Source organism: Spermophilus citellus (genome assembly GCF_964194105.1).
Source record: "Spermophilus citellus genome assembly, chromosome: 2".
NCBI classification, from domain to species: Eukaryota; Metazoa; Chordata; class Mammalia; order Rodentia; family Sciuridae; genus Spermophilus; species Spermophilus citellus.
The window spans coordinates 14665649-14690813 of NC_138183.1; the positions used below are offsets into that span (position 1 = coordinate 14665649).

At 48.9% G+C, this 25165-nt stretch overlaps 1 protein-coding gene across 7 annotated transcripts in view; it reads left to right on the forward strand.

Moving 5' to 3' along the window:
• The window catches only part of CDK5RAP2 (CDK5 regulatory subunit associated protein 2), a 186339-nt gene extending 162827 nt beyond the window's left edge, over positions 1-23512 (forward strand). For 5 of the 7 annotated variants that reach the window (XM_081275219.1, XM_081275220.1, XM_081275221.1 and 2 more), the window contains 10 exons: positions 802-918; positions 2804-2972; positions 3907-4031; positions 5107-5352; positions 7392-7466; positions 7640-7899; positions 10798-10941; positions 17740-17866; positions 22014-22060; positions 22531-23512. In XM_081275219.1, coding sequence (XP_081131345.1) covers positions 802-918; positions 2804-2972; positions 3907-4031; positions 5107-5352; positions 7392-7466; positions 7640-7899; positions 10798-10941; positions 17740-17866; positions 22014-22060; positions 22531-22587 — 1367 coding nt within the window. In that variant the 3' untranslated portion in view covers positions 22588-23512. Of the gene's footprint in view, positions 1-801; positions 919-2803; positions 2973-3906; positions 4032-5106; positions 5353-5931; positions 6012-7391; positions 7467-7639; positions 7900-10797; positions 10942-17739; positions 17867-22013; positions 22061-22530 lie in introns of those variants that run through there. The other 2 variants (XM_081275223.1, XM_081275224.1) reach the window with 2 other exon arrangements.
• The last annotated feature ends 1653 nt before the right edge of the window (positions 23513-25165 follow it).

Below are 25165 nucleotides of genomic sequence, written 5' to 3' on the forward strand. Positions count from 1 at the left end.
CTAGCTTTTGACCCTGACTTTTATAGCATACACTCAGAGACTGTGAATTTAGCTAAGAGTTGAAGGTGTCTTTGTCAGGCAAAGAAGGAACCTCATTCTGCAAGGGGAGTGACCATATGGTGTGCCTGGGGCCCAGAAGTGGCCCCGTTTGACTGCATTTAAGGGCCTTAGGGTTCTGAATGGAGAGGGGTGCAGTGTGCCAGGAGACTGGGAAGTTTGGACCTTGTGTTTTGATTGTCTTTTGCAGTACTGGGCCATTAGAGGTTTTTGAGCAGAGAATTACAAGAAAGGATTGTATTTAGGATGACAACACCATGGGCAGAGGGTAGGGCGGCCAAGTCAGAGCAAGGCCTGAGGCCTGAAGGGTGGGGACAGGAGAGACACTTGGGTGCTCGGCATCTTGGGAAAGCAGCAGCAGCGTGTCTGGGCTCAGGCCGGGTCTTGTGGTGGTACTGCACAGGTAAGAGAGCGGTGAAGGGGGCAGTTCAGCAGGGTGGAGGCCCAGCAGACCCTGGGTGCGTGAGTTTGCACTTTGGGAGGTTGAGACTGTCACCCACTCACCCACCCCGGCCCTGGCTCCTGGTGCGTTCACCTCAGGGGCGGTAAGGCCTGGGTCCCCTCCTGCCACCTTTTCAGGCTCACTCTCATTTCCCTTTGGGCTCTGAAATAACTTGGATGCTTCCCAGGGCTGATTTTCACTGCATGTTTTGTTTCCTCAGTGTTCAGAACTCCTTTCCAGGAAGTTCTATCCATACTGACCTGGAGATGGTCCCTGAAGTGCTTCTGCTTGTGTTTTAATAGGGGCTACAAACATTTTGGCTTATGGTTCAGAGCTGCACAATTCTCTCACCTCAGAGATTAATTTCCTGAGGAAGCAGAACCAGACGCTCAATGCGATGCTCCTGAAGGGGTCTCAAGGTAAGAAATAGAGGAGCTGCCTGCAGCCAGGGCCCCAAAGCCTCCATGCCAGGCAAAGAATGCAGGTGTTGGAGTTGGAGCACCTAGGTTGAGTCCTGTGGCCCTGTGACAGCTTTACAGGGTGTCATTGTCACAACAGTCCTGTGAGATATTCCTATGTTGTAGCTGAGAAAAATGTGGTACAGGGAGGTTAGGGGATACCTCATAGGGCTGTTGTGACAATCAAATTGCACAAAGCTCTCAGCACAGTGTCTTTAAGGGTCTCAGCAAACGTTACTGTATTTCCTTGTCACTTATGCCCTCTACACAGCCACCTCTCATTTGTCTTGGTTCCCAGTGGAAGAGAAAAGGGCTGGGAATGGTTTACTCAACCAGAGATTTCCAACAACCAGCAGAGTTTCATCCAGCGGTTCTTAAAAAGACCCTCTTTTAGTTCTTTCTATATGGAGCTTAGCTCCTAAGAACCTGCCTTATGCTACATTTTAGTGCTTAAAACAATTTTGGAACGAGATATTAGTATCCCTGTTTTCCACAAAAGAAACGAAGGCCTAGGGAATTGCCCTGCCAGTGGTCACAGAGCTAGACGGTGGTTGGGGCTGGAACTTGGGCCAGCTTACCTGCTTTCCCCAGAGGATATTGATATGATTTGGGTTTTAGAAATGAAGTCGGGGCTTTGGAATCATTCATTCTGCAGACATCCCCCAACTCCAGTTCTGAGTCAGGGCCGATTACAGAAATCAGTGAGTCCTGGTCCTTCTCTCAGGCTCTTGTGGTCTAATGGGAGAGACATCCAGACATCCCACAGCAGGCCAGCATGAGGAATGGCCCTGATGAAGCCGATGCAGGGGGCACAGGACCCTGAGAGACTGGTCATCAAGAGCCTAGTCTAGAAGGATGAGGAGGGGTTAGCCAGGGTAGCTCAGGGTAGAGAACCGGGACCTTTGAAATGGAAGGGAGAGAGCAGGTCCAGCCCCGCTCAGAGGTGAGGAGCATACAGGCTGGCCAGGAATGATGGACAGCTGTGCCTGCCTCTGCCACTTACTGGCAGTGTGACTGCAGGGAAGTCTTAACCTCGTCGATCCCCAATTTCCTGCTTGTAAGATGGCAGAACAGTAGTGCCTCCCTCAGAGGTTTGCAGTGAAGGTTAACTATGTTGGTGTGTGCGGGTCTTTACGTGACACTTGTGCAGTATGCCGTTCCATGGCTGTCCCACCATCCTGCTGCTCACCCCTCACCCATATGGGTTCTTTCAACTCCAGCCTGCGTACAAAACCCTGTGCTGACCCTTTTCTTCACCACAGCACATGTGAGGAAGCTGAGACACAGAGAAATAGAGACCCTTGCTCAGGGTCCTGTAGTCAGTAAATGAAGGAGCAACCCTTGAACCCACCACCCTGCCCCCAGCACCCTGCTCTGAGCCTCTTTGTCTCCTGCACCTCTGGGGAGGGTTTTGCTCCTCAGGAGAGGTGAGGCCCTCACAGAGGGTCCGTTCTGCACAGCTCTGCTGGCCTGTTGGGAGGCAGGGAAGGCCTCGCGCTTTCCATACCTGCCGCCAGAGTTTGGGGCCCTGCTTCTTTCTTTCTAGTTTCTACACATTTGTGCTCTATGGAAGAAAAGTAACCAGGTTTGCAGGGCCCATTATTTAATAGAAAATTAAACAGGCCCATTTTATGCCAGTGACGTTTAATCTACAGCCTTGATGTTGACAGATTTATCTGCCCAAAATGCATAAGATAATTGGAACACCAAAATCATAAATGTCAGATTAAATCTCATTCCTTTTTGTATTCTTGGAGTGCTCGAACTGAAGTGCTCTATCTGCGTAATAAGGTTGGAAAAAAAACAAATGGTGTCCCTTCTCAGTGGCACTTTTTGGTGTTTGCAGATAAACAGAAAGAGAATGAAAAATTACAAGAGTCCCTCTCCGGGAACGTGGCGAGCCTGGAGCGCCTGCAGCAGGAGCATGCCTCTGTGCGGGGAGAAAACGAGAGGCTGCGGAAGGAAGTCGGCGAGAGGGACAGGCTCAACCAGCAGCTGAGCCAGGAGCTGGACAGGTGGGGCCTGGTTCCCTGCCCTGATGGCCCCCCGCAGCCAGGCTCTGGGGGTGCAGTCCCAGGGTGAGGCACACTAGCCTCTCTCCTAATGTGCAGGGATGGACAGAAGCATGCCATATATCTGGTGGGCGTGAAATATGGGGAATGATCATCTAAAGTAGGAGGGGTGGGGCGGGCTGTTGTTCTCCATCTTTCCATCTCTGTAAAGGTGCCCTTTGGGTGGAGAGCCCCAAGGAGGGTGTGATACTGCAACCCTCTTGGGAAGTTGTTTGGCAGAGGGCACCCGGCCCGAGGCAAACAGGGGGCCTGTTCATCTGGAGGAGAGGGCGTGGTAGGGGCAGAGGGCATGAGGTGGCCAGAATCACATAAGGCCTCCTAGCTGTAGAAGGACTTTGGTTTATACTCTGAGTGGCATAGGAAGCCACTGGGAGATTCCCAGCAGAGGAGTGACATTTTCAAAGGATCCTATTGCTCCCTCTTTTGCGGTTTTCCCCTTAGACTCACATCCCGTGTTTTCAGTTGTTCGTGTTGGCTCCCAGCAGTGCCCTGCTCCTTCAGAACTCCCATCACCACCTTGGCTGCCCGCGCTGGGTGATGATGTAGATAATCCGCTGTCTTTGCCGGCAGGCGATCTTGGTGTAGGTCCTATCTCCGCTCTGAGCTGTGCACCCCTGGGTAGGGGACACAACCTTTTGAACTTAGCTTCCTCTTGTCTCTGAATCGAGGATTACAGAGCACATTCCTTCCAGGGTGTCTGTGAAGACTACAGGAAAGAGGGTAAAGGGCTGGACACGGGGCCCTTGGGAAACAGATCTGCAGTGCAGTTCTTAAACCATGCTGTTTTTGTCCTCACTCTTCTGGCTGAGTGGCGTGGGGGATGAGTAAGCCACCTTGGAGTGCAGTTAACTTCTCCTCCCCACGGTGGGTGTTGCAGGGCACAGAAGGAGGTGAAGTGGAGGCAGCAGCTGCTCTCACAGAACCACAAGTTGCTCCAGTCTCTCCGCGTGGAGCTGAAGGTGTATGTGAGGCTGGACGAGGAGCACCAGAGGCTACGGCAAGGTACTGGGCCCTGGGGACCAGGCTCTTTATGTCCCAGAGCTGTGAGCTCACGGGCACAGCCTGTGGCAGGAGCAGCAGGCCGGGGCTCTGGCTCCATGCCCTTTCTCCAAATGCTGTCATCAGACTCTGTGTGACCCTGGGGTAAACGTGGTTTATTTGAAGCCAGCTCTTTGGCCTACTTCTCTTAAATAGGAAACATGGAAGGACATAGGCTCAGGCATCTGCCAGCTCAGTTCTAGAGTGTCACTCCCTCGACCTGGCTGTGTGTCCTACAGCAGGTCACCTCACCCTTTGGGCCTATTCCTGCCTTGGGAAACATGTCTGTTAAAATCCACCGTGTGGAGTTGTAAAAGTTGAACAGATCATGTGTTAAAGCGCCCTAACGTACTCCCCGACACACAGTAGACGCTTAAGAAATAACTTTCATTACAGGTTTCCTGCTAGTGTGTGTTTCTTTTTGCCCATTCATTCAGCAAACAGTTCCAGTGCCTACCATGTGCTGGACCTTGTTGGCCCTGGTCTTGTCTGTATTTCAAGAGAGATACCAGATCAGAGTGACTCAAGTATAAGGTCTAATGTTTCAGAATCAATTTTGAGGTGTAGTGGGATTTTTTTAAACTAATTTTCCAGATGGTTTCTCCCTATTGAAAGTTTATCTAGAAAAGGGTCATCTCACAGCTTTCATTTCTTCTCAAGTTGCTTCTCTTATTCTTGCTGTTGTGCCTTTTTAATATACTGTGGCTCTTAAAATCATCCCCTTTCATTCTATAATTCCAGCCCAAATAGATTTTATTACTACTAGACATAATTTCAGGGTTTGGTGTGCAATTTGCTAGGCTTTTATGGCCAGAAGTGAAAATTAATTTCCAGCTCTTATTTAGCCTGTGGAATAGCAGCAATTAAGTCAGCCAATATTTTTGTTTTTAAAGTCGAGTTGTTATTTTAAATTGTACCTAGTTCTCAGTAAGGGGGAGGTCGATGGTGGTGTGCGGATTGAAAATGCCATTGAGTTCCTTTGATGGCTGACCCTTTATTTGTGGAAGATGTCAAGACTTCCCTCTGCACATGTCCACAGAGACTGGAGCAGAGGCACCAGAAGGCTGGAAGGGGCAGGAGCTTCTCAGTGACCTGCACGACCTCCTGACGGAGATCCAGGCTCTGCGGGCACAGTTGGAAGGGGGCATCAAAACCAATAGCACCTTACAGAGCAAGCTGGAGGAGCAGCTGGCACAGGGGGAGAAGAAGGCCCAGGAAGGAGACCTCAGTCTGGCTGTCCAAGCCCCGGGTGTCCCCGATTGGACCCTACAGCTAGACAAACACGGTATGGCATCTGCACATCTGTGTATTATGTGTGAACTTCTGAGTGATGCCCCTGCCCACGGAGATGTCCTTCCATAGACAGTACATTCACTGCACCCTCGGAGCCGGGCGCCTGACCGCTAATTAACTGTTACCTCTGGCACAATGGCATACTCTGGGTGTCTTGGTTCTCTGGAAGTGGAGCTTGGGCTTCCAGCCACCCTGATGGCCTCCAGTCTTGTTCCCTCGTATCTATTTCGTCCTGCCCATGCCACTCGGAGGCTGAGAAACCTCTTTAGTCCTCTTGATACCCTTCAAAGAGAACCCAGCCTCTTACTCTGACTTGCAGTGCCCTCTAGGTCTGGGAAGCCTCCTGGTAGGGAACACCTGGGCCTGTTTTGCGTTTGCTGGTGGCCTGTCAGCCCTGGAGAGTTTGTGAGGGGAGCAGAGAGAGGACCAGACAGACATTCCTGCCCCAGCCCAGCCGAACCCAGGACAAACCGGCAAGTGGTCGACTCTAGTGGACCCTGACCAGGCAATCCCTTTTACTGTGTAGACAAAGGAATTGGAGCTGAGAGTGACATGGCACTATTTATTTCAGCTCTCAGTCCAGAGCTGTTCCTGACCGCACCCGACCTCGAGCCTCAGGTGCCTGGAGATTGTCATTCTGATGCCCATAAGGTGACTGTGCGTGTTCAGTGGAGCGAGGAATATTGACATGCTTTATAGACAAGGATTGTGCAAAAGTTTATCATCACTTGGATTGAGAATCAAGTCTATTGCCTTTACTTTTGAAAGTTCAGATGTCTTAAGGAGAACCCAGTCAGCTTTAGCACCGTCATTGATTGGTTCATTGATTTCTTCTTGATAAGGATCTTAAAACTTTAACCAAAAAGATGATGTAACAATATAAGGAAAAAAGGTTGGGAGAAGAATTCTTTGCATATTTTTCTTCATTTGTTAATCAGAAACAGGCTTGAGTTTATATTGTTCAAATTGTTTTTTGTACCATTTTTCTGTTTGGGGGCTTTTTTGTACATTTTGTTTTTTAGCAGTGCTGGGGATGGAACCCAGGGCTGTGGTCTTGGATTAAAGTGATTCTTCCCAGGGGCTGACTTCGTGGAGCTGTCCTCCTGGCTTCCTGGGCCTGGAAACCATAGTGCACCCTTGGCAGGGATGGAGGAAGCATGGATGGGGAATCCTGAGACCTAGACACCAACCTTGCTGGGTTATGCTGCCCTGTGGCCTCCCTGTCCCTGAAGTCTGAATTACAGTGCCAGCCTGCCTGTTAGGCTTTTGAGAGCTTAACAGCTTTCTGGATGTAAAAGTGCATTCCAAGTTATAAAGTGTTGCTCGGATCGTCTTGAGCACCTGTTGATTTTGCCTTCTTATGGTGTTTGAATGTGTCACCCCCATATTCTGCAGGCCGCTCCCTCTCTCTCAGGTTACTGCAGCAGCCTTCAAGCTTGCTCCTCCAGGACCAAACTGAGATCTCAGCCAGGCGCTGCCCAGCCTGATGCCCCTGAGTAGGTCCCACAGCCCTCCTGGTTCTGGCCTTGCACCCTCCTGTGTCTTCCTGGCATCGGGGCCTTGGCCACAGGACCTGCTTATTTCTCCCCGAATGACAGTTCACATCCTTGTGAGCTTGCACCTGCCTGATCCCCACTCTGCCTGGCATTTTTTCCCTCCTTCCCAGGGATCAGTCACAGTGGTCTTGAAACATAACACAGGTGTCAGCCTTTGGGAAGCCATGCTGGGGTCAGCACTGTCCCCCAGCGCCCACAGCCCTGTGCTTCCCTCCTCCATCCTGAGCACACCGAGACAAAACTGCCTGTTTCTTGTCTGACAAGAGTGTTTTCCCAGGAAGGGGCTGGGCCCAGTCGCTCTTTCTCTGTTGTCCTGACCAGGTCCAGTAGGACTGATGTCCAGGGAGAATTTGAATGAATGCTGTGTTTCTGAACAAATGTGTTTGGATGAGACACTGTACTCTCAGTCACTTCTTTCTCAATCATGGAAGGCAGTGAAACAGTTTATTTCCTTCTCTTGTTTTGCATGTTACAGATGATAACAAATGTCCCCTGGCAAGCAGTAATTCCTCTGACCTTGAGTCCACCCGGGCTGTGATGCCAAAGTCAGGTACAAAATTGAAGTCTGAGTAACTGAAGCAGCATGGGGTGTGGCAGTGGTATTTTTAAAATGAATCAAAGGGGGTCCCAACTAGGTGTTTGGCAGGGGTTTGGGGATCAGCATGTAAGCTCTGAACACAGGGTGCTACCAAGTAGATTGATGTTCCACTTCTCATTTTGCAGCTTCAGAGACTCCTCCACTCTCTGGAAATGACATAGACTCCTTCTCCTGCATCAGTGGCAGCTCTGTAACCAGCACCCCTTGCCTGCCCCGCATGGCTGCTCGCCTGTGGGCCAGCAGGAGTGGCCGCCACATCCTGGGCCTGATCGAGGACTATGATGCGTTGTGTGAGCAGATCCACCAGGGACAGAGGCTCCTTGCTGAGATGGACATGCAAACCCAAGAGGCTTCCAGCCCCATGGGTCAAGAGCTGAGGACAAAGGTAATCTGGCTGCTAGAGTAGGGGAAGGGAGGTGCTCACTGGAGCAGTGAGTGGGAAGGACTGACTGAGGGTGCTTGGAGACAAGTGCACAGTTGTCCTCAGTAGGGCTCTAAAAAGAGGGACCAGAAGGTGTCGGCCAAGAAAGGTCAGAGTCAGGTCCTGTGTGGGAAACTGTTGGTGGCCGCGGGAGGACATCTGGTTGAGGTTTGTACCCTGCGTTATTGTGGCTACTTCATAGGGATCTGCTGCTCTGTGCCCATGTCGGCCTGTCTGTCGAGTCTCATCCAGTCTTCTGTCCCTCTGTGTGTCCAGCTGTTCATCTAGCTAGTCTCCCTCCCTATGTCCAGCCACCCAGTGTGCTCAGGTTCTGAGGATCCTGTGGAGAAGATGGAGGCCTCATCCTCTTGAGGCAGACCCCACTTTACTGCACTTACCATACCATGCTAGCTCACCCCACACCTCCCCAGCTCATACCTCGCTGTCTCCCAGTGTCATACCACACTACGCCATATCACAACATGCCATCCCCCAGTGTCACACTACACCATGCCACATCATCTCCCAGTGTCACGCCACACCACACTATATCACACTACGTCCCCAGTGTCATACCACACCACATCACACCACGCTGTCCTCCAGTGTCACACCACACCATGCCACATCATCCCCCGGTGTCATGCCACACCAGACTATATCACACTTGTCCCCCAGTGTCATACCATACCACACCATATCACACCACACCATCCCCTGGTGTCACGCCACACCATACTGTACCATACCATACCATGGCACACCATACCCCAGTATCGTGCCACATAGCATACTACGCCATACCACGTCATACTGCACCATATCACATGCCACACCACGTCATACTGCGCTATACCACACACCATACCACGTCATACCGTGCCACACCACACACCACACCACACCACACTGCCATACCACACCACATCGTACTGTGCCACACCACGTGCCATACCACGTCATACTGTGCCACACCACACCACACCACGTCATGCTGCGCCACACCACACCATAATTTCTACAACTGCCTTGTGATGAGCTTGCCAGTTTGTGAAACCCTACATCCAACCCAGGATGGTTGGCGGCTCCGTCTCTTCCCCCTTAGCTTTCTGTATGACATTTTATTTCCTCACCACAACCCTGGGAAGCAGTGATGTCAGGCCCACTTTAGAGATGCTGAGAAGTAGCTTGGAGCGGTTCACATCTGAACTCGGCTCCCTGTCCTCCAGGGTACTCGCTTCCCATGTTGTAGGACAGCGTTAGTCACCAGACTTACCTGTGCAGAAGCTGCCACTTCTGCCAGGGCAGAGGCTCTGAGGAGCTCTGGTCTCGGGCTAACTTCTGCCTGCCTGCCCAACGGCATGTTCCCTCTCCTGCCATGTGTCCTACTCTGAGTAGGCTAGGCTTATGTGCCATCCCCGCCTGCTTTCCACAACCTGTCTCCAGTCCAGGTTCCCTCCGTCCTGGAACCCCCTCAGCCTCTTTTACCTCCCTCTTCCCGCACCCCATCCCGCTGGACTCCTCCCCGACTTGTTGCCTTTTGTCCAGACCCAGCTGTTGGGCCTGTGCTTCCTCACTCGCCTCCTCCAAGGCTTGGGGACAGGTACACCCCCACCCGCAAGCTGGACCAGACCCCAAGCTTGGGTCACCTTCCTGATCTCTCTTCCTGGGTCTTTACTGGAGATGCCTGAGCCCCCTGCTTCCCCATACCTGATTTGACTTTTTAATTTTGTTGTATTATAAAAATCAGTTTTGCCTTTTATGTTCCACTAGACAGATGAACTCTTGGAGAACAGGGAGATGGGCTGCTTTATTCTGCTTTATTTGTCCATCACCTGGCACAAGACTGATGTGCTTGCTGAATATTTGAATAAATATTTGAATAAATTAATAGATATTAATAAGATGCTTTTTCTTTTCTAATTGAAATTTTTATTGCACAAAAGCTAGAAACTATAGAAAAGCATAAAAACATTTATTAATACACTACCCCTGAAGGTCAGCACTTAGAATTTTGATGTGTACTTCTAGGCCATTCAAAAGTTTATCAAACCTACACATAACTGTGAGTTCCACATGTTTCACTAACAAGAGGTTGATGCTTTTTCCATCTCATTCGGTTTTTCCTCACCCTTGACTTTTATTGGCGGCCATATCAGCTCATGTGTGGCTGGACCTTCACTTATTTTCACTTGCACTGTTTGTTGGACATATAATTGTGACTGGCAAGCATCCTCATTCGGAAACAGTTTTTATCATTTTAAATTGTATTTTTGATTAGGTACGAAATTAAGTTACTAGTTCAAAGTGTGTGCACTTTTTAGGGCTCTTAATAACCATTGCTGCATTGCTTCCCAAAGGATCACATCTGTTTGAGTACCCATCTCACCACCCACACTTGTCTTCTTTGAGTATTTTTATTTATAATGATTTTTTGTTAATTTGATAACTAAAAAAGTATACATGGTTTTATTTTTATATTCATTTCTTATAAAGACATGCTGTATTTTCTTTTCTTTTTTGTGTTTTTCCATTTCTGCGTCACATTCTTGTTTTCTCATGCCCTTGACTCTCCCATGTGAGTTTCCTTCTGCTGACAGTGAGGGTGAGAGACTTTAAAAGTCCCCAGCACTGTTCCCAGACCAGTGCAGCCGATGCCAGACTGTCCCTGTTGCTGCACTTGCTGTCGGTGTCGTTTGCTCTGGAGCATCTCCGGGGGCTGCAGCATACGTGACATTTTATTTCCTCCTCACCACAACCCGGTGAAGCCTTGCAGCCTGGAGATTTATGCTGCCTGTCAGAGCTTGCTGTCCATGATCTCAGGACCACATGTAACGCTCTCTCATCCCTGACCCCGTGTAGGGTCTGCACTTGGTGCCCCTGAGCAAGTTTGTCTCCAGTGTGAGCACGGCCAGGCTGATCCTAGAAGAGGCCTCGAGGTTGCTGAAGCTCCTTTGGAGAGTCTCACTCCCCACAGATGGCCAGTGTACCCTTCACTGTGGGCAGGTAGGTGGTGACATTCTTCAGTGGTTCAAGGATGCCCCTGGGCCTGTGTCTCAGTTCCTTCCTTAGCCCAGCCCAGGAGCAGCCCCAGTGGCTCTCATTTGGTGTGGGGAAGTATCAAAGGGAGGAAAGGCACCAGGTTGGTTACGTTTTTTGCTGTATCTGGGCTGCTGACTGACCTCCAGCACCCGAGAGTTCAGCCTGCAGCGGCTGCCCACATCCAGCACATGAGTGTTGAGTGGGATCCTGTCTACACTCCAAGTACTTCATCAGGGTTACAGAGCTGGTTTGAAACATATGGACCTGAACCCGGAGCTATTCTTTCATTTTGTAGGCATTGAGTTCTGACTTGTTCTCACGGGCCTTCGGGTTCTCTCTTCATAGTCCCTTTCACATTATATGTCTTTGCCTGCACCCTCCACTCCCATTAATGGCTTTCCTTGTTATGAGTAGGCCTTTTTCAAATCTGCCTAACTGCTAGGGAGCAGTGGATCCATGCCAGCAGCCAGGCAGGTGGAGCCCTACCTGTTTCCATCTGTGGACTGCATGTGTATTGTGACAGGGTGAGCAGCCAGCCTGTCTCCCAGGGGAACCTCCCTGGGAAAGCCACATGCAGGTAAAGGAGGTTGGGACTCCCAGCCGGGTGGTCTGATGCTGCTTCCCCCTTTTGCCTCTCCTGTGAATGTGCTATAGGCCAGCAGGGAGGCAGAAAGGAAATTTGATTTTCTCTCTAAGTTCCACCCCACTGGCAGATCTTAGATGGGTTTATTGTGGTTCTGGAGCAGCCCGTGAGCAGCCCTCTTCCTCAAGGTTCCGTGAGGAACCTGTCCTGGGGCTTCCTTGTTAGGCTCCCTGTGGGGAGTGTGGGCGTGCTGAGCTCAGGGAAGCTCATAAACACTCACTGTTCCATAAAGTCATTTTGCCCACTTCAGCCCATGGGGTGTGGAATGGAAGGCAAGTGTCAGGGGGATGGTGGGACCCACTGGTCCTAGCCCACAGCCTTTTCTTACTCTGACTGCTGGATGTCCCTTGCTGCCTGCCGACTCCTTCCCACCTTCTCCTCTGAGCTTAAATATTACCCCTAAGTGAGAGAGGGCTCCCAGTCACTCAGTCATAGCGTCTTCCTCTGTTTCTTCATAGCTTTTGACGCAAAAGATAATTACTTGGTTTGTTTTAATGTTTGCCTTCCTCTGCTTTCCTTCAGGGGAACATGTGTTTTGTTCATGATTTTGAATAAATGTATGATTGAATGATTTTCCCATATAACCAAACTATTACCTGTCCCTTATGAATTTTGAAAGCAAACATGTCTGAACCAAACAGTTGACCCACAACGCAGTAGTTTTGTCCTTAGCACATAAAAGTAGTGACTACTTGTTAAATAGACAGAATGCAGTTCTTATATATATATAAGACACACACGTTATAAATGCACACAAAATTGTAGCCATGTCGATTTTCTCCCACTTCTAGATCACTCCAGCGACTGGTTGGTGCTCGAGGTGTTTTGTCCTTCGTTTCTCAGAAACTGATTATATTCACTCTAGTGTCACAGAATTTCAGAGTAGGACAAGGACTTAGAGATGCTCCATTGTGGCTGCTGGTTGCTAGTGCACACAGACCCCTGTGTGGTGTTAAATTGCCTCTCACCACTATTCTGTCACTGCCTATGTTTGACAAGGTGCCTTTTGCCTGGTGTGAAGCGTGTGTGTAAAGCAGACTTCCACATCTCAGCAGCCCGGTGGCTTTTGCTCCCTGCTATTTTCTCTGAGAATCATTGATTTGCCTTTTGCATTTACCATACCGTCCCATTCAGTCCTGTGGACTGCTCTGAAAAGCATGCATCCCAGGCATGAGTTGACCTAGGAAAGTTGTTAGAGCGATATAAATACATAGGCTCATGCTTATGAGTTTTTTAAATGAAGAAAAAGCAATAACAGGCTATGTGTTGGCATTTTGGCAGAGATTGGAAGGGCAGAGATAAAGTAGATTTCTCTGAATAGAGCTTGTTTTATATAGTTGACTTCCAAACTATATCAATAGTTAACATAATTATAAATAAAATTTGTCAAAATGGGGAAAATAGAAATTTCTAAAAATTAATGGTATGGAATCAATTAACCTCACTACAGATGGCACTGGAGGCATGGTCACACAAAGAACATTTCAGTGATGGAAACAGTGATTTGACCATACATTCCTAGCAGGAATATTTTACAGGCAAGAAAAACTGCCCAAAAGTTTTTTTAAGATATAAACGGTTTTCAGTGGTTAGTAATAGTATTGGTATTAATATTCTGAAACAAATGTATTTCTATTGTAAAACAACTCTTAAGTATCATTAGGAACTAAGATTTTTACTATGAATTAAAAAAATTAAAATCAAAGAAATAAAGACCCTGTAATTGTAAATTTAAATTGTAAGCATCAATATGAACTCATGATGTTTTTCTGTTAAAAAAATTTACTAACTCACTCTGTGTAAAAGGCTGAAGAAGTAAAATCTGACCAAGTGCCAGCAAGCACCCACAATTTCCAAACTATGATGTCTAAATGCCTTTTCCTCCAAAAGGATCTTGGGCTCCTTGGAAAAATGACTCTAGGTCTGGGCAGGAAATACATGAGGAGCTCAGAACCTATTTTATCCTAGTAAGAAAGGACAAGATATAGGGAAGAAACCTGAAGATTTACAGTAGCTCTCAAAAGGGTAGGCCCTGAACCTGCAACATCAGCATCACCTGGAAATTTATCAGAAATGCAGATTCTTGGGCCTCACCCAGACCAACTGAATCAGCCACTCTGGGAGTGGCCTCAATAGTTTATTTCACCAGCCCTTTTAGGAGCTTTGAGAAACCCTGGATTAAAAACTTAAGAAACTTAAGAAACAACAAATTCAAAATATGGATGTTACTTGGATCCTGAATCAAACCGATTATTAAAAAGTACAATTATGAAGCAATCAGGGAAATGTGTCTATTAACTCTATATTTGGAGATACCTATTGAGTATCTGTTATTTGAAACTACCAGAAGTAGTTCTTTTTTTGGATTTTTTTTTTTCAGATTTTGAAGTATTTGCAAAGAATTTTTGAGTTGAGCATCCCTAATCTAAAGATCAGAATGCTCAAAATGGGGCTGGGGTTGTGGCTCATTGGTAGAATGCTCGCCTAGGCACTGGGTTCGATCCTCAACACCACATAAAAATAAATTAATAAAATAAAGGCATTGTGTCCAACTACAACTAAAAAAAAATATTTTAAAAATGCTCAAAATGCATTGGCTCAAAGAGTTCTGGACTTTGGAGCGTTTTGAATTTTGGATTTTGATTTTAGGGATGTTCAACCTGTACTAAAGAATTATGTTCATTGTTTAGGTGAGCTAATGATATTATGGTGTTTTAAAATCTTTTTTCCATATATATATATAAATATTTTATAGATGATATGATTAGTTTCTAGGATTAGTTTCAAATTAATTTTAGAGAGAGAAGGAGCTTGGGTGTAGGTGAAATAAGTTTGGCCTTGAATTGATAATTGCTAAACTGGACAGGTTCCTGGGGGGAGGGTCATTATCCAATTTCTTCTACTTGCATAAACATTTGAGATGTTCCTCATAAAAAGGAAAGCAAACAAACAAAAACTCTTCCCAGAAGCAAGGCTTCGAGACACTGATGGAGGATTCTGTGCTCCTGGGAGGGAGGGGCTTCCATCTCTGCTCTCGGCTCTGCGATGCTCACTGAATTGCTCTGTTGATATTGTCAAGAGTGTTCTTACTTGCATAAGCATTTCCTAATGTCCTCTGTTCTCGATAACTAGATACTACATTATGCTCTGAAATGTTCAGTATCCTGAAATTTTTTAAATGTTATCCAATTTTATTCATGTATATTGTTGCATTCTGAAAAATTTCTTTAAAATGTTACTGTTTTTCAGTAAAGTTGTCAGTTATTAGCTAAAAAGAATGAAAGGAAAGAAAAAAGAAAATAAAACAAAAATTTGTTCTGTTGAGTGACTATTGGTACTGGGCACTCACTGCTCATATACATCTTATTTTACCCCTTTACCACGACCTTGGGGAATTAGGTTTTTTGTTTTTTATTTTAAATTTCTAAATTGAGGTATAAGAATCAGATGTTCTTATTTTTTTATTTTATTTTAAAATGTTTTTATTTTTAATTGATTCATAGTAATTGCACATTTATGGGGTAAGTGTGGCATTTCAGTACACATGTGTCATGAATACTGGTCAGATCAGGGTCATTGGCATATCCACCTCAGACATTTATCATTTCTTTGTGAGCATTCAAAATCCACTCCGCTATCTGGAGTTAGGGTTTTTTTTTTTTTTTTTGGTTATTGTTATTGTTTTGTTTTTGGTGTTGGGGATTGAACCCAGGGGCAATTGACTACTGAGCCATATATCCCCAGCCCTTACCTAGAGACAGGGTCTCACTAAGTTACACAGAGCCTGGTTAAGTTGCTGAGGCTGGCTTTGAACTTTTGATCCTCCTGCCTCAGCCTCCCAAGTCGCTGGGTCTATAGGCATGTGCCACCATGCTTGGCTTGGAGTTAGGTCATCTTGTTCGCATTTTCCAGAAGTAGGAGCTGAAACTCCAAGGAGTTAAATGATTTGCTTCAGCATCACACAGCTAGGAAGTGGCAGAGCGGTGTTTTGGAGCTCTCGCTGTTTTTTCTAAAGTATCTTAATGCTGTAAAAATGAAGGATTGAATCCAGTGGCACAGCAGATGTAAATTATTACAATCTGTGGCTTTAAGTGCTGGACAGGATGTGTACAGGGTGTTAGGAGAGTGCCAATGAAAGGTGAACCTTCCAGTTGGCAGGCACGTCACAGCACCTGCTCTGCATCAGGCAAAGGTGATCGAGGGAAGGAGGAGCTGGTAGTTGACAGGGGATGCAGGCCTGTGACGACCAGTTGCTACAGTCCCCTGAATGTGGGCATTTATGGGGAGCCTCAGCTCCTGGTGCAGAAGGGGCATCAGGTGAAGCGTCCTGCAGGAAGGGACAGCTGAGCTGTCTATAGAAAGAGAAATGGGTTAGCCAGGCCAGGAGTGAAGTGGCCATGGACTCCTCTGAGTCTCATCCTCCTGCAGTGTGACGGGTGGGTCAGGGGTGGTTATTCCAGTGTCACAGGTGTGGAGTTAAGGCTCTGACTGCAGGGCAGTTTGTCCTAGGATGGAGCTATGACCACAGCCCAAGTCTCTGTGGGCCCTGGATAGCAGGAGAGAACCGTGCAGACCTGATGTCTGAGTTAGGGTCTGTTCTGGAAGCACTGAAGACCCTCTAGTTGACACGATTGGCTAATCTTAAAAGTGGTTAAGGTAGGGAATCAAAAAGTGAAACATACCTTAAACATTTTGGTTTAACTTTAAACAGATAAATGTACTTACATTCACCATTCTTTTGATGGAGGGCCAGGGCCTTTTCTTTGACTATGGGGCTGCTGTTTGGAGTTCCACATGTCCTTACTTTCATAAGCCACATCCATAATGTATGTCTGTCACTTCCAATTTCTGTTTCTTTAAGATGAAGAGAAAACTTAAGACACTTGTGAAGCAATCTGAATTTAGAATTCTTCTAGACTGTGTTCCTCCCACATCTTGTATAGTTGTTTCACCCACACCTAATTTGCCAGAATGTGTTTTTCAGTGGCTCGCCTTTCTCTGGTCTTTCTGAAGCGTATGCTAGTTTTCATAGTCGGTTCTCTCTATCCAGACACAGACTTCATAGGTTCACTTAATATTTAATTAGATTCTGTAATTCTGTTACAACTACCATAAATAAGTTTGGGAATAAACTAAAGGGACTCTTCATAAGCTGACAACTCAGCATCTCCCCTTGGAGCAGAGGTTTTTGAGTGCAGCCAGGGAGAAGCAGGTGCCAGGCTTTCTTGCCACGAGGAAAGGAGCTGGTTAAAGTGTCTCAGTCCCCCTCTGAGCACTGGGGACCCAGTGTGGCCTCCCACCTCTACTCTACTCTGAAAATTCAAAGTAGGTCCTCCTAATGGATCACACTCACCAAGTAATAGTTTTGTATTATTTTTTTCAAGATTTAAACACAAAACTTAAAAATCAGCATAATAGTTTTTATTAAACAACAACAACAAAATTTGAAATCACACCTCCTGGAGACACTCTTAGCATCTTGTGGCCTTTGACCTCCAGCTCTGTGGCTGTGGAAATGGGTTCAGATTTGTGAAATGAGTGCTGTGGAGGCAGAGGGCAGCCTCTGTTGTTCTGGGCTCTTTTTCTCTCTCATTACAATCTTTTATATATATTGATATTTACATCTATAAATAGAGCTCTACAACCTCATTTTAATAGCTGCAGAATGACTTCTTTCTGTGTAAGTACCACAGTTTATTTTAGATCCATATTAAACAAATTGGGTTTTTTTTTTTTTTTCTGCTACCACTAACAATGCTGAAGTGGACATCCATGGACAACCAGCAACTTTCTTGTGCTTGTACGGTTGTTGTTTTGGGGGTAAATGCTGTAGTGTAGACTTGCTGGTTCAGAGATGGCCATGCACTTATAGTAGATCTTGCCAGGTGTTACTGAAAGGCCTTGTCAATTTGCAGTTTTCCAGTGGTCATAAGACTGCTTTCTCTCATCTGGATTTTATCCAGTTTTGCCAATCTGATGGACAGAGAAAGCCTTCTAGTTTTTATTTAAATATCTCTGTTAGTGACCTTGAGCATCTTTTTATCTGATTTTGCAATTGTTCCTATGTGATTTGACATTTTATATTCTTATTTCAGTTTTCTAATTCCTTTTCTCTTTAGATTGGAGAAATGAAAGCAGAGATCACTAAACTACAGAACAAATTGTTTGAACAAGAAAAGAAGTTGCAGAACAGCATGAGACTTTTGCAGCAGAGCAAGCACCAGGAAAAAGTCATCTTTGACCAGTGTGAGTGAGCAGTGTGGGTAGCCGCTATGCTTGACCACTTCCTGCCCCTCAGGCTGACATCCTGCCCTGGCTTAGCCACACTGGAGCCCAGACCAGTGGTGATGAGGCCCCCTGGTTTGGGTGTCTTTTTACACTGCATTCTTCCTGACCTGCCCAGACTCGTCTGTTCACTTCCCATGTCTTGGTGGCAGGGATGGTCCTCTCACTGGGGAGATGGGTGTATGGCGCGTGTGGTATGGGAGCACGGAGATGGCAGTGGGGTGGGTGTCACTGCCTGGGAGGTGAGCATCCTGAATAAAATGATCCTTGAGCCAAATCTAAAGGGAGTGAATGTCATCAGGTAGGACAGGGGGTGACATTCCAGGCTAGGAATAGCGGGGATAAAGGCAAGAAACCAGAAGTGTTTCTATTGGTTGCCTATGACAGGTCGAGGTAGGAGGGGCCTGGGGACTGGGCCTTGTGTTGTGACAGGCTTGGGGAGGCTGGCACGTACAGCAGAGGGTCGGCCCGCCATGCCTGTCAGTGAAGAGGCTTGGTGCTCTACCAGAGAGCAGGACATAACAGCAAGGACGCGGGATCAGAGTAGGTCATGGACTTGAGGAACCCTTCTTCAGGCAGGTGCGGAGCCCCAGGATCAGAGAGCCAGTCAGTCCCAGCTCTGGCCTAGCCACTCACCTGGTCCCTGGTTTAAATCTTCAGCACCTCTTAAGGCAGCTCCCATCAGCACCTCCTGGTGACCCTACCACGGCTGGGCCCACGCTGCCTGCCTGTTGGTTTGCTTGTTTTGGGAGACTCTATCTAGAGCTCCTTCCTCTCCAAGGTTCCCGCCAGCCTTGGACACTCTGTTAGCAAAGTCCCATTTTCTCGAGGTCTTCCTGGGAGGCATAGAACATAGATTGTTGCCAAGTGGCAGTTTTCCTGACACTCCCTCGCCCGAAACCTTCTGGAAGTGGACTCGGTGAGATGGGCAGAGCGAACTACAGTGCAGCAAGCTCACTTATGAGCAGGCACAGCCCCGGGGACAGGCGCTCCTGCTGGCGAGAAGCTCAGGGTAACTGGGGGTGGGGGGCTACACAGCTTAGCTGTGGGAGCACTGCTGAGTGCCTCAGGAGCCTGGCCAGGTTCTGGTTCAAGACTGACTGGGCCTTGAGGGATGGACAGCTGAGACAGCAACGGGACAGGAACAGGATTTTGGTGACGGCCTTGTGCCACAGCCCAGGAGGCAGGAGAGTAGAGTGTTCTGGAACATGCTCAGGACATACCAGGGCCTTTGAGGAGCCTTGTGGGACAAGCTGAAGGTGCAGCAGAGACTGATACCATCCACTGAGTGTCAGCAGCTCCCATGGCCGAGCATGGAGGGCCATGCAGCAGGAGAGAGCTCTGCTGTGACAGTCCCTCAGGTGGGCAGTAGGGAGGCCTCTTGGGGCAAGGCAAGGCTGTCGAGAAGTGGGGAGGTTGGGAAAGCTAGTGAGGGGTTGGTCCATCAGGGTGGTGGGTGTCATGAGGTTTTGGCTAGGGTGTTCATGTCACTCCCAGGGCAGACAGTGCCAGTCATGGCCATGTCAAGGTAGCCATGAGACATTGGGTCAGACTTCTGGGCAGCAGGGGGCCAAAGTGATGCTTTGTGTGGCCCCCGAGGCTGGGAAGCAGAACTCTGCCCCGGCACCCTCTTCCTCTGCAGCCTGGCTGGGATAGCGGCAGAGCACAAGGAGGTTTCAGAAGCAGGCATGAGGTTCACATGAGTCTAGTGACCACAGCAGACAGTGGCACACCCTGTGTCCTGGGTCAACGAGCAAGGCATTGTGAATGGGCACAGTGCAAAGCTCTGACTTCAGTTTCCTTATCCCCAGGGGAGACAGTAATTCCAAAGGACTCACACTGGCCACACACATAGGCCTGGGTTCTAATCATGCTGCATAGAAAGTACCTCTGTCTCTCATCTGTAGAGGAATGTGAAGCTCCTGATATGAACTGTCCTTAGCACAGTGCGGGGACAGAGCTGCTTCCCTCTCTCAGTTAGTCCAGATGATCTAAGGTACAGAGGTCATTCAGAGCAAGCCTGAGAACATCTCACAGCATCTCCCATCTGACGAGCTGTCGCCGTCTCTGCGTTTTGTTCCAGCCAGTGGGCAGCTGCAGCTGGCCGGGCTGTGCCTCCTCCTGCCTGGGCTCGGCAGCTCGTCCTGACCAGTCAGGCCCTTGGGAATTCCTCAACACTGCCAGCCTCACGGGCCTGCTTCTGGCACTGAAGTGACTAAATGAAGGCTGGTAGCATTCCCTCTTCCTTGCCCACACAGTGACAGGAACAAGCAAGGGCTAGGGCTTGTCCCTGCCTGTGTCCTCCCAGGCTCTATAGGGGAAAGTAGGGAAAGGGTGACCTGGTGAGACTTAGGACTCTGCTGTTCACTGGGCACATGACCTGGAAACACCAGCCTCAGGCCGTCATTTGCCAAGTGAGGACAGTGATCCGGGCTTGTGAGGTGAACCTAGCTGGCCAGGTGGGGCACCCTCAGGTGGGCATCTTCCTTGCCAGCCTCCCCTGAAGTGGAGCAGCCCTGGCCTGACTCATGTGACCCTAGGGTGTGAGCCTCTTCTTTGTGCTGGGACAAGGCTTGATTTGGGACACATTCTTTACCACTCTGTGCCTCAGTCTTTTCGTCACAGTGGGGATTTCTGTACCTGGGAACGTGGGCGGTGCTGTTCAGATGTAAGGGCTACATCAAAACTTAAGTGAGGTAACCCTTAGCTCATATGGTGAGTTTTGTTCTCTTGGTATGTTCAGTACTCTTTCAAGATTATTTTTAACCTCAATATCATGATACTTAATCTTTTCTGGGTCACAGGCCCCTTGGTGAATTTTGAGAAAGCTGTGGTCTCTTTCCCAGAAAAATGCACACATTCATACCCACATATAGACCCGCACGTCACATCCAGGATGTAGGACTCTCCAAAGCACACCCATGGCCCCAGGTTATGAACTTCTGCTTGCAGACTTCAGTGGGGAGTGGAGGTACAGAGAAGCAGTGGCCACTTCTGAAGTTCATTTTGTTCAGTTAAAGCCCACACGGCCTGTCCCTTCCCCTGATGGTGCAGATTGCAAATAGATTTTATTACCCCAGGTAGAATTTTTTGTGAAGCATAAAAAATATTTTCTCTAGGTCCCCACAGATTACCTGCTGTGAACACGCCACTGGGAAGCTGGGACATGGTGTTGGTTTCAGTCTGTTTTAGCTTCAGGTGCTGTTGGCCAAAGGCCCGGATCCAGGGCTTGTGCCTGTGCCACTGGGCACGGGGCTGATTCCCTGACCCTCACCAAGCCTGTTTAGAATAGGTTCCTGGTAAGCTCAGAATCCACTCAGCAGTGCCGTCCCTGCCGTCGCTGGAGTTTGTGTTGGACAAGAAAAGATGGAGGAGGAGGTGGTGCTCCTTCAGCTGCTCTCCTGAGAGGTGGACACTCCCGCTCTCTGGAGTTCCAGTTCTGCAGGCCTGCTCAGTACACAGCTCTGGTGTCAGTGGGCAGCATCCTCTGAGATCACCCACCAGCCTGCTCCCGTCCAGGCAGAATGCAGCTTCCCCAGGGAGACCATGGGGGCTATTCTGCCATCTGAAAGGTGGGGGCAGCCAAACCGCCCAGGGTTCTCCCCCCAGGCTTAGGAACTTGGCAGTGTGAAACCCCACCTCTGCTTCACTTCCCTCAGCACTTGATATGGGTCTCCACACATGGGTTTGCTCCCCCTCTGCTTCTCAGAGGGCTCAGGACACCATGAATGCCTGGACCTGCCCTGCACCACGGACCTCCCTGGCCCACAGAGAAGAGCCATCAGGTTGCCTGGGTTACCAGGTGGCCTTGCAGAGCCTTGGTATTGCCCCTAACAATGGCTTGGCATGCTCCACCTGGTGCATCCCCGTGAGACTGGCTTTGTGGGGACTGAAAGAGGTGTCAGTGGTCCACCCTTTCTGATGTGTCATTTGTGCTGGGCCCCAAGAGGGGACAGGTAGACCCTTCGTGCTCCTCTCTGTTCTGGATTCTTCAGGGTGGTTCATGTGTCAGAGCCTTCAAGTTGGGCTTCTCCTCCCTGAACTGGGCTTTTTCACTGCCCTCCCGACATCTGGTCTCTGATCATCTTGTTCTTTGCTTTCTCCCCAGTGCTTGTAACTCACAAGGTCCTTCGGAAGGCCAGAGGAAACCTAGAGGTAACTTCATTCCTTTGTCTGTTTTTTTTTACTGAAAGCCACGTAGTGGGTGGGGATGGGTACAGGACCAGAAATGATCTCTTTTGAAAAATGAATTTGGAAGTGGAACCAAGGGACATGTCCTCCATATAGAGTTGTATTTTTCTGCCAACAAAGAATGACAAGTTTCATGCCTATCTTCAGTATTTGCTCTGGTTTTTAGATTTGTTTGCTGTTTTTACCAGGGAAAAAAGAAGCAGCCAGTGACTGGCACATAGTAGGACTTTGTTAAATCTTTCTGGAATGAATGAATGAATGAATACAGTATGATCTCATTGTCACTTTGTTCTGTTAATATTTGCTGGTCAAACTAATAAGTCTTAGAAAGCAGTTTCAGGATCACATCTTGCTTTTAACTCGGTCAGGGATCTTACTTCCGAAACCCTCCCCTCGACCTAAAACCCTCCTTTTTTTCCCCTCCCTTTCTCTAGCTGAGGCCCGGGGGTGCCCATCCAGGAACAGCCAGTCCCAACAGACCTGGCTCCTGAGGACTTGAAGCTAATAAAGCTTGTGGCCCCAAGATCACGCGTCTCTGTTCCAGCTGAGGCTTCTGGTGGCTGAGGGAGAAAGGGGAGAAATGGCTGCCTGGCCCAAGGAAGTCTCTTTCCCTCCGTGTTCTCCATCCACAAGTGGCTCGTGGTTGTGGCCGCAGAGGTTCAGGTGCTCTGCGGTGAGGCGTGGAAAGGCCTTGAGCTCTGGGAGGCTGCGTGGGTCTGGGGCAGGGATGGCGCTCGTCTGTGCTGGGCTCCATGTTTGTCCTGGGTGACCTTGGCTCTCACTGGCTCTGCAGTTTGAAGAATCTCCTTAAATGATTCATTGCATTCCAAGGGGATGATTCAGTCACTTTGTGTGGAGCCTCAGAGCCTGGGTCCCAAACTCCCCCGTGGGACAGGCCAGGTCTCAGGAGTCACTTGGTCCTCAGATCTCGCCCTGAGCCTGCTGCTGAGCCCTCGCAGGTTTCCAGAGAGGAGGACTCCATGCAGCGTGGCCTTGGGCCGTGCCTGCACCCTACAGGTGCTCGGCCTCTCACAGTCACCTGGAGAACAGCCTCTCAGTGGTGCTGTTGTGACTTAGGAAGGAGCAGGGTAAGGCTGGGACTTGGCATTTGCACTGTCCCGATGATGACAGTGACCTGTCCACCCAGTGTCCTCATTGGCCTGGGGGTCCTTGCTTGCTGCAGCCCTGTTATTAACCCTGTGTATCCTTAACCTTTGCCCTGAACGTCACAGTGTCCCTGAGAAGTAAACAAAGCAGGGCTGAAGCTGGCCCAGGGACCTCCTGGAGACCGGGCAGACTTGGCCCCCAGCTGTGCTTTGACATGATTCTTTTGGCCTTGCTCTTCCTGTCTCACAGTCCTGTGCCCATGGTCAGGTGTCACAAAGTGCCCAGCTGGGCAGATGGGCCTCTTGTGGGATCCTAGGCAGGGAGCACTGGGAACCCTGACTCAGTGTCCCTCACTACCTCTGCTTCTGCCATGTTCTGTGCATTTGAGTGACCTTTGGGATGACCCTGCATTTTGCTTTCCTTCTGAAGTCACTCATGCAGACCTTCTGCCTCTAGCTGTGACCTCCCCTGCACCCAGCTCCCGGCTGCCTCATCCCCCTCTTGTCCTGACCTCTTAGTGTTGTTCCCTATCTCTGGTCCTCTGCCTCTTCTCCTGTCCCTAGGCTCCTCTCTAGTCTTCAATTCCTTTTCCATCCAGTTTGTTGGTCTTGCACCCCACACCCAGATTCCTTCTCTGCCCTGCAGCAGCTGAGGTGCTGAGAAAATAGGGCATCTGATCAGGATGCTCCTCCACCCGATAGCCATTGGTGTCTTCCCGCCACCTTCTGGTCCAAGCCCAGGTCCCTGACAGGGTTCATGGGGGCCCGTGTCTGGCCCCTCCTGGTGCCCCTGGCTCCTGTCATTCCACTTCCTTGCATTCTGGTCGGGTCCAGGCGAACTGAACCATCTCCAGCTCACTGGTGGGGCCTTGCTGCCCTGCCCTACCCAGCCCAACCAGGGTGCTGACTCTTTGAAGCGCCTCTCTCACCCTTTCTCTTTCCAGCTAGCTTTGAGTGGTCTTTCAGAAATCTTTCCCCCATTGAGCCTCTCCCGATCCTTGATTCTCTGTGCTGCATCCCTCTCTGCTCCTGCTGCCCCCAGAGTCATCACTCCCTGTTTGGGGACCTCCCTGAGCTCCTGGAGAGCGTCTTGGCAGGCCTTGTACACAGAGCCGAGCAGATGGGACCAGTTCCTGGGAGAGACCTGATCCGAGGAGCCCGTCATCAGGTTGCTGGGAGACAGTACTAACTCCTGCGCAGCCAAGGGCAGCTTCAGGCACCCCACAGTCCCTCCCTGGAGCCCCCAGAGCCATGTGGAGGATGTGATGGTGGTCAGGGTCACCCTGTCTTCACAGATCAGCCAAGAGCCTTAGCTTATGGTTAATGGAGCCAGGACTTGATCCCTCTTGATCCCTCCTGTCCTTCCAGACCCCAGACTGGCTTCTCTGCAACCACACACCTGCCCAGATGCAGGGATGCTCAGTTGGAGGCAGAGGGAGCAGAAGCCAGGTGAGCCCAGGAGGGGGCCTTACCCCAGGTACCCTGGACAGGTAGTAGTCGGGAAGGTCCCTTCCTGCTGGGGTTCCTCCTCTGCACAGCCACCCCTCATTTTCACATTTGCCTGGGTGTGAAAACTCAGATTTAGGCATAATGTCGAAAGGAGTTCCTTTTCCAAGAAATCATACCATGATCTTTCCAAGCAGAAGCTTGGTCAACAGGAGGCCTGGGTCCAGGCTCCAGCCTCCACACCTGTCAGATGGGGCTTACCCTTCTGCCCAGTCCTGATGGCAGAGTTGATGAGAGCCTCAAAAATTTAGAAATAGCTGAAAAATAACATTCTTGTCAAAAATCAGTGGCTCTTCAGTGTCTCTTCTGTGGCTGGTCCCAAGCAAGTTTTTTTAAAAATATTTAATTGATTTTATTCTTTAAATATATGACAGTGGAATGCATCACAATTCTTATTACACATATAGAGCACAATTTTTCATATCTCTGTTTATATATAAAGTATGTTCACACCAAT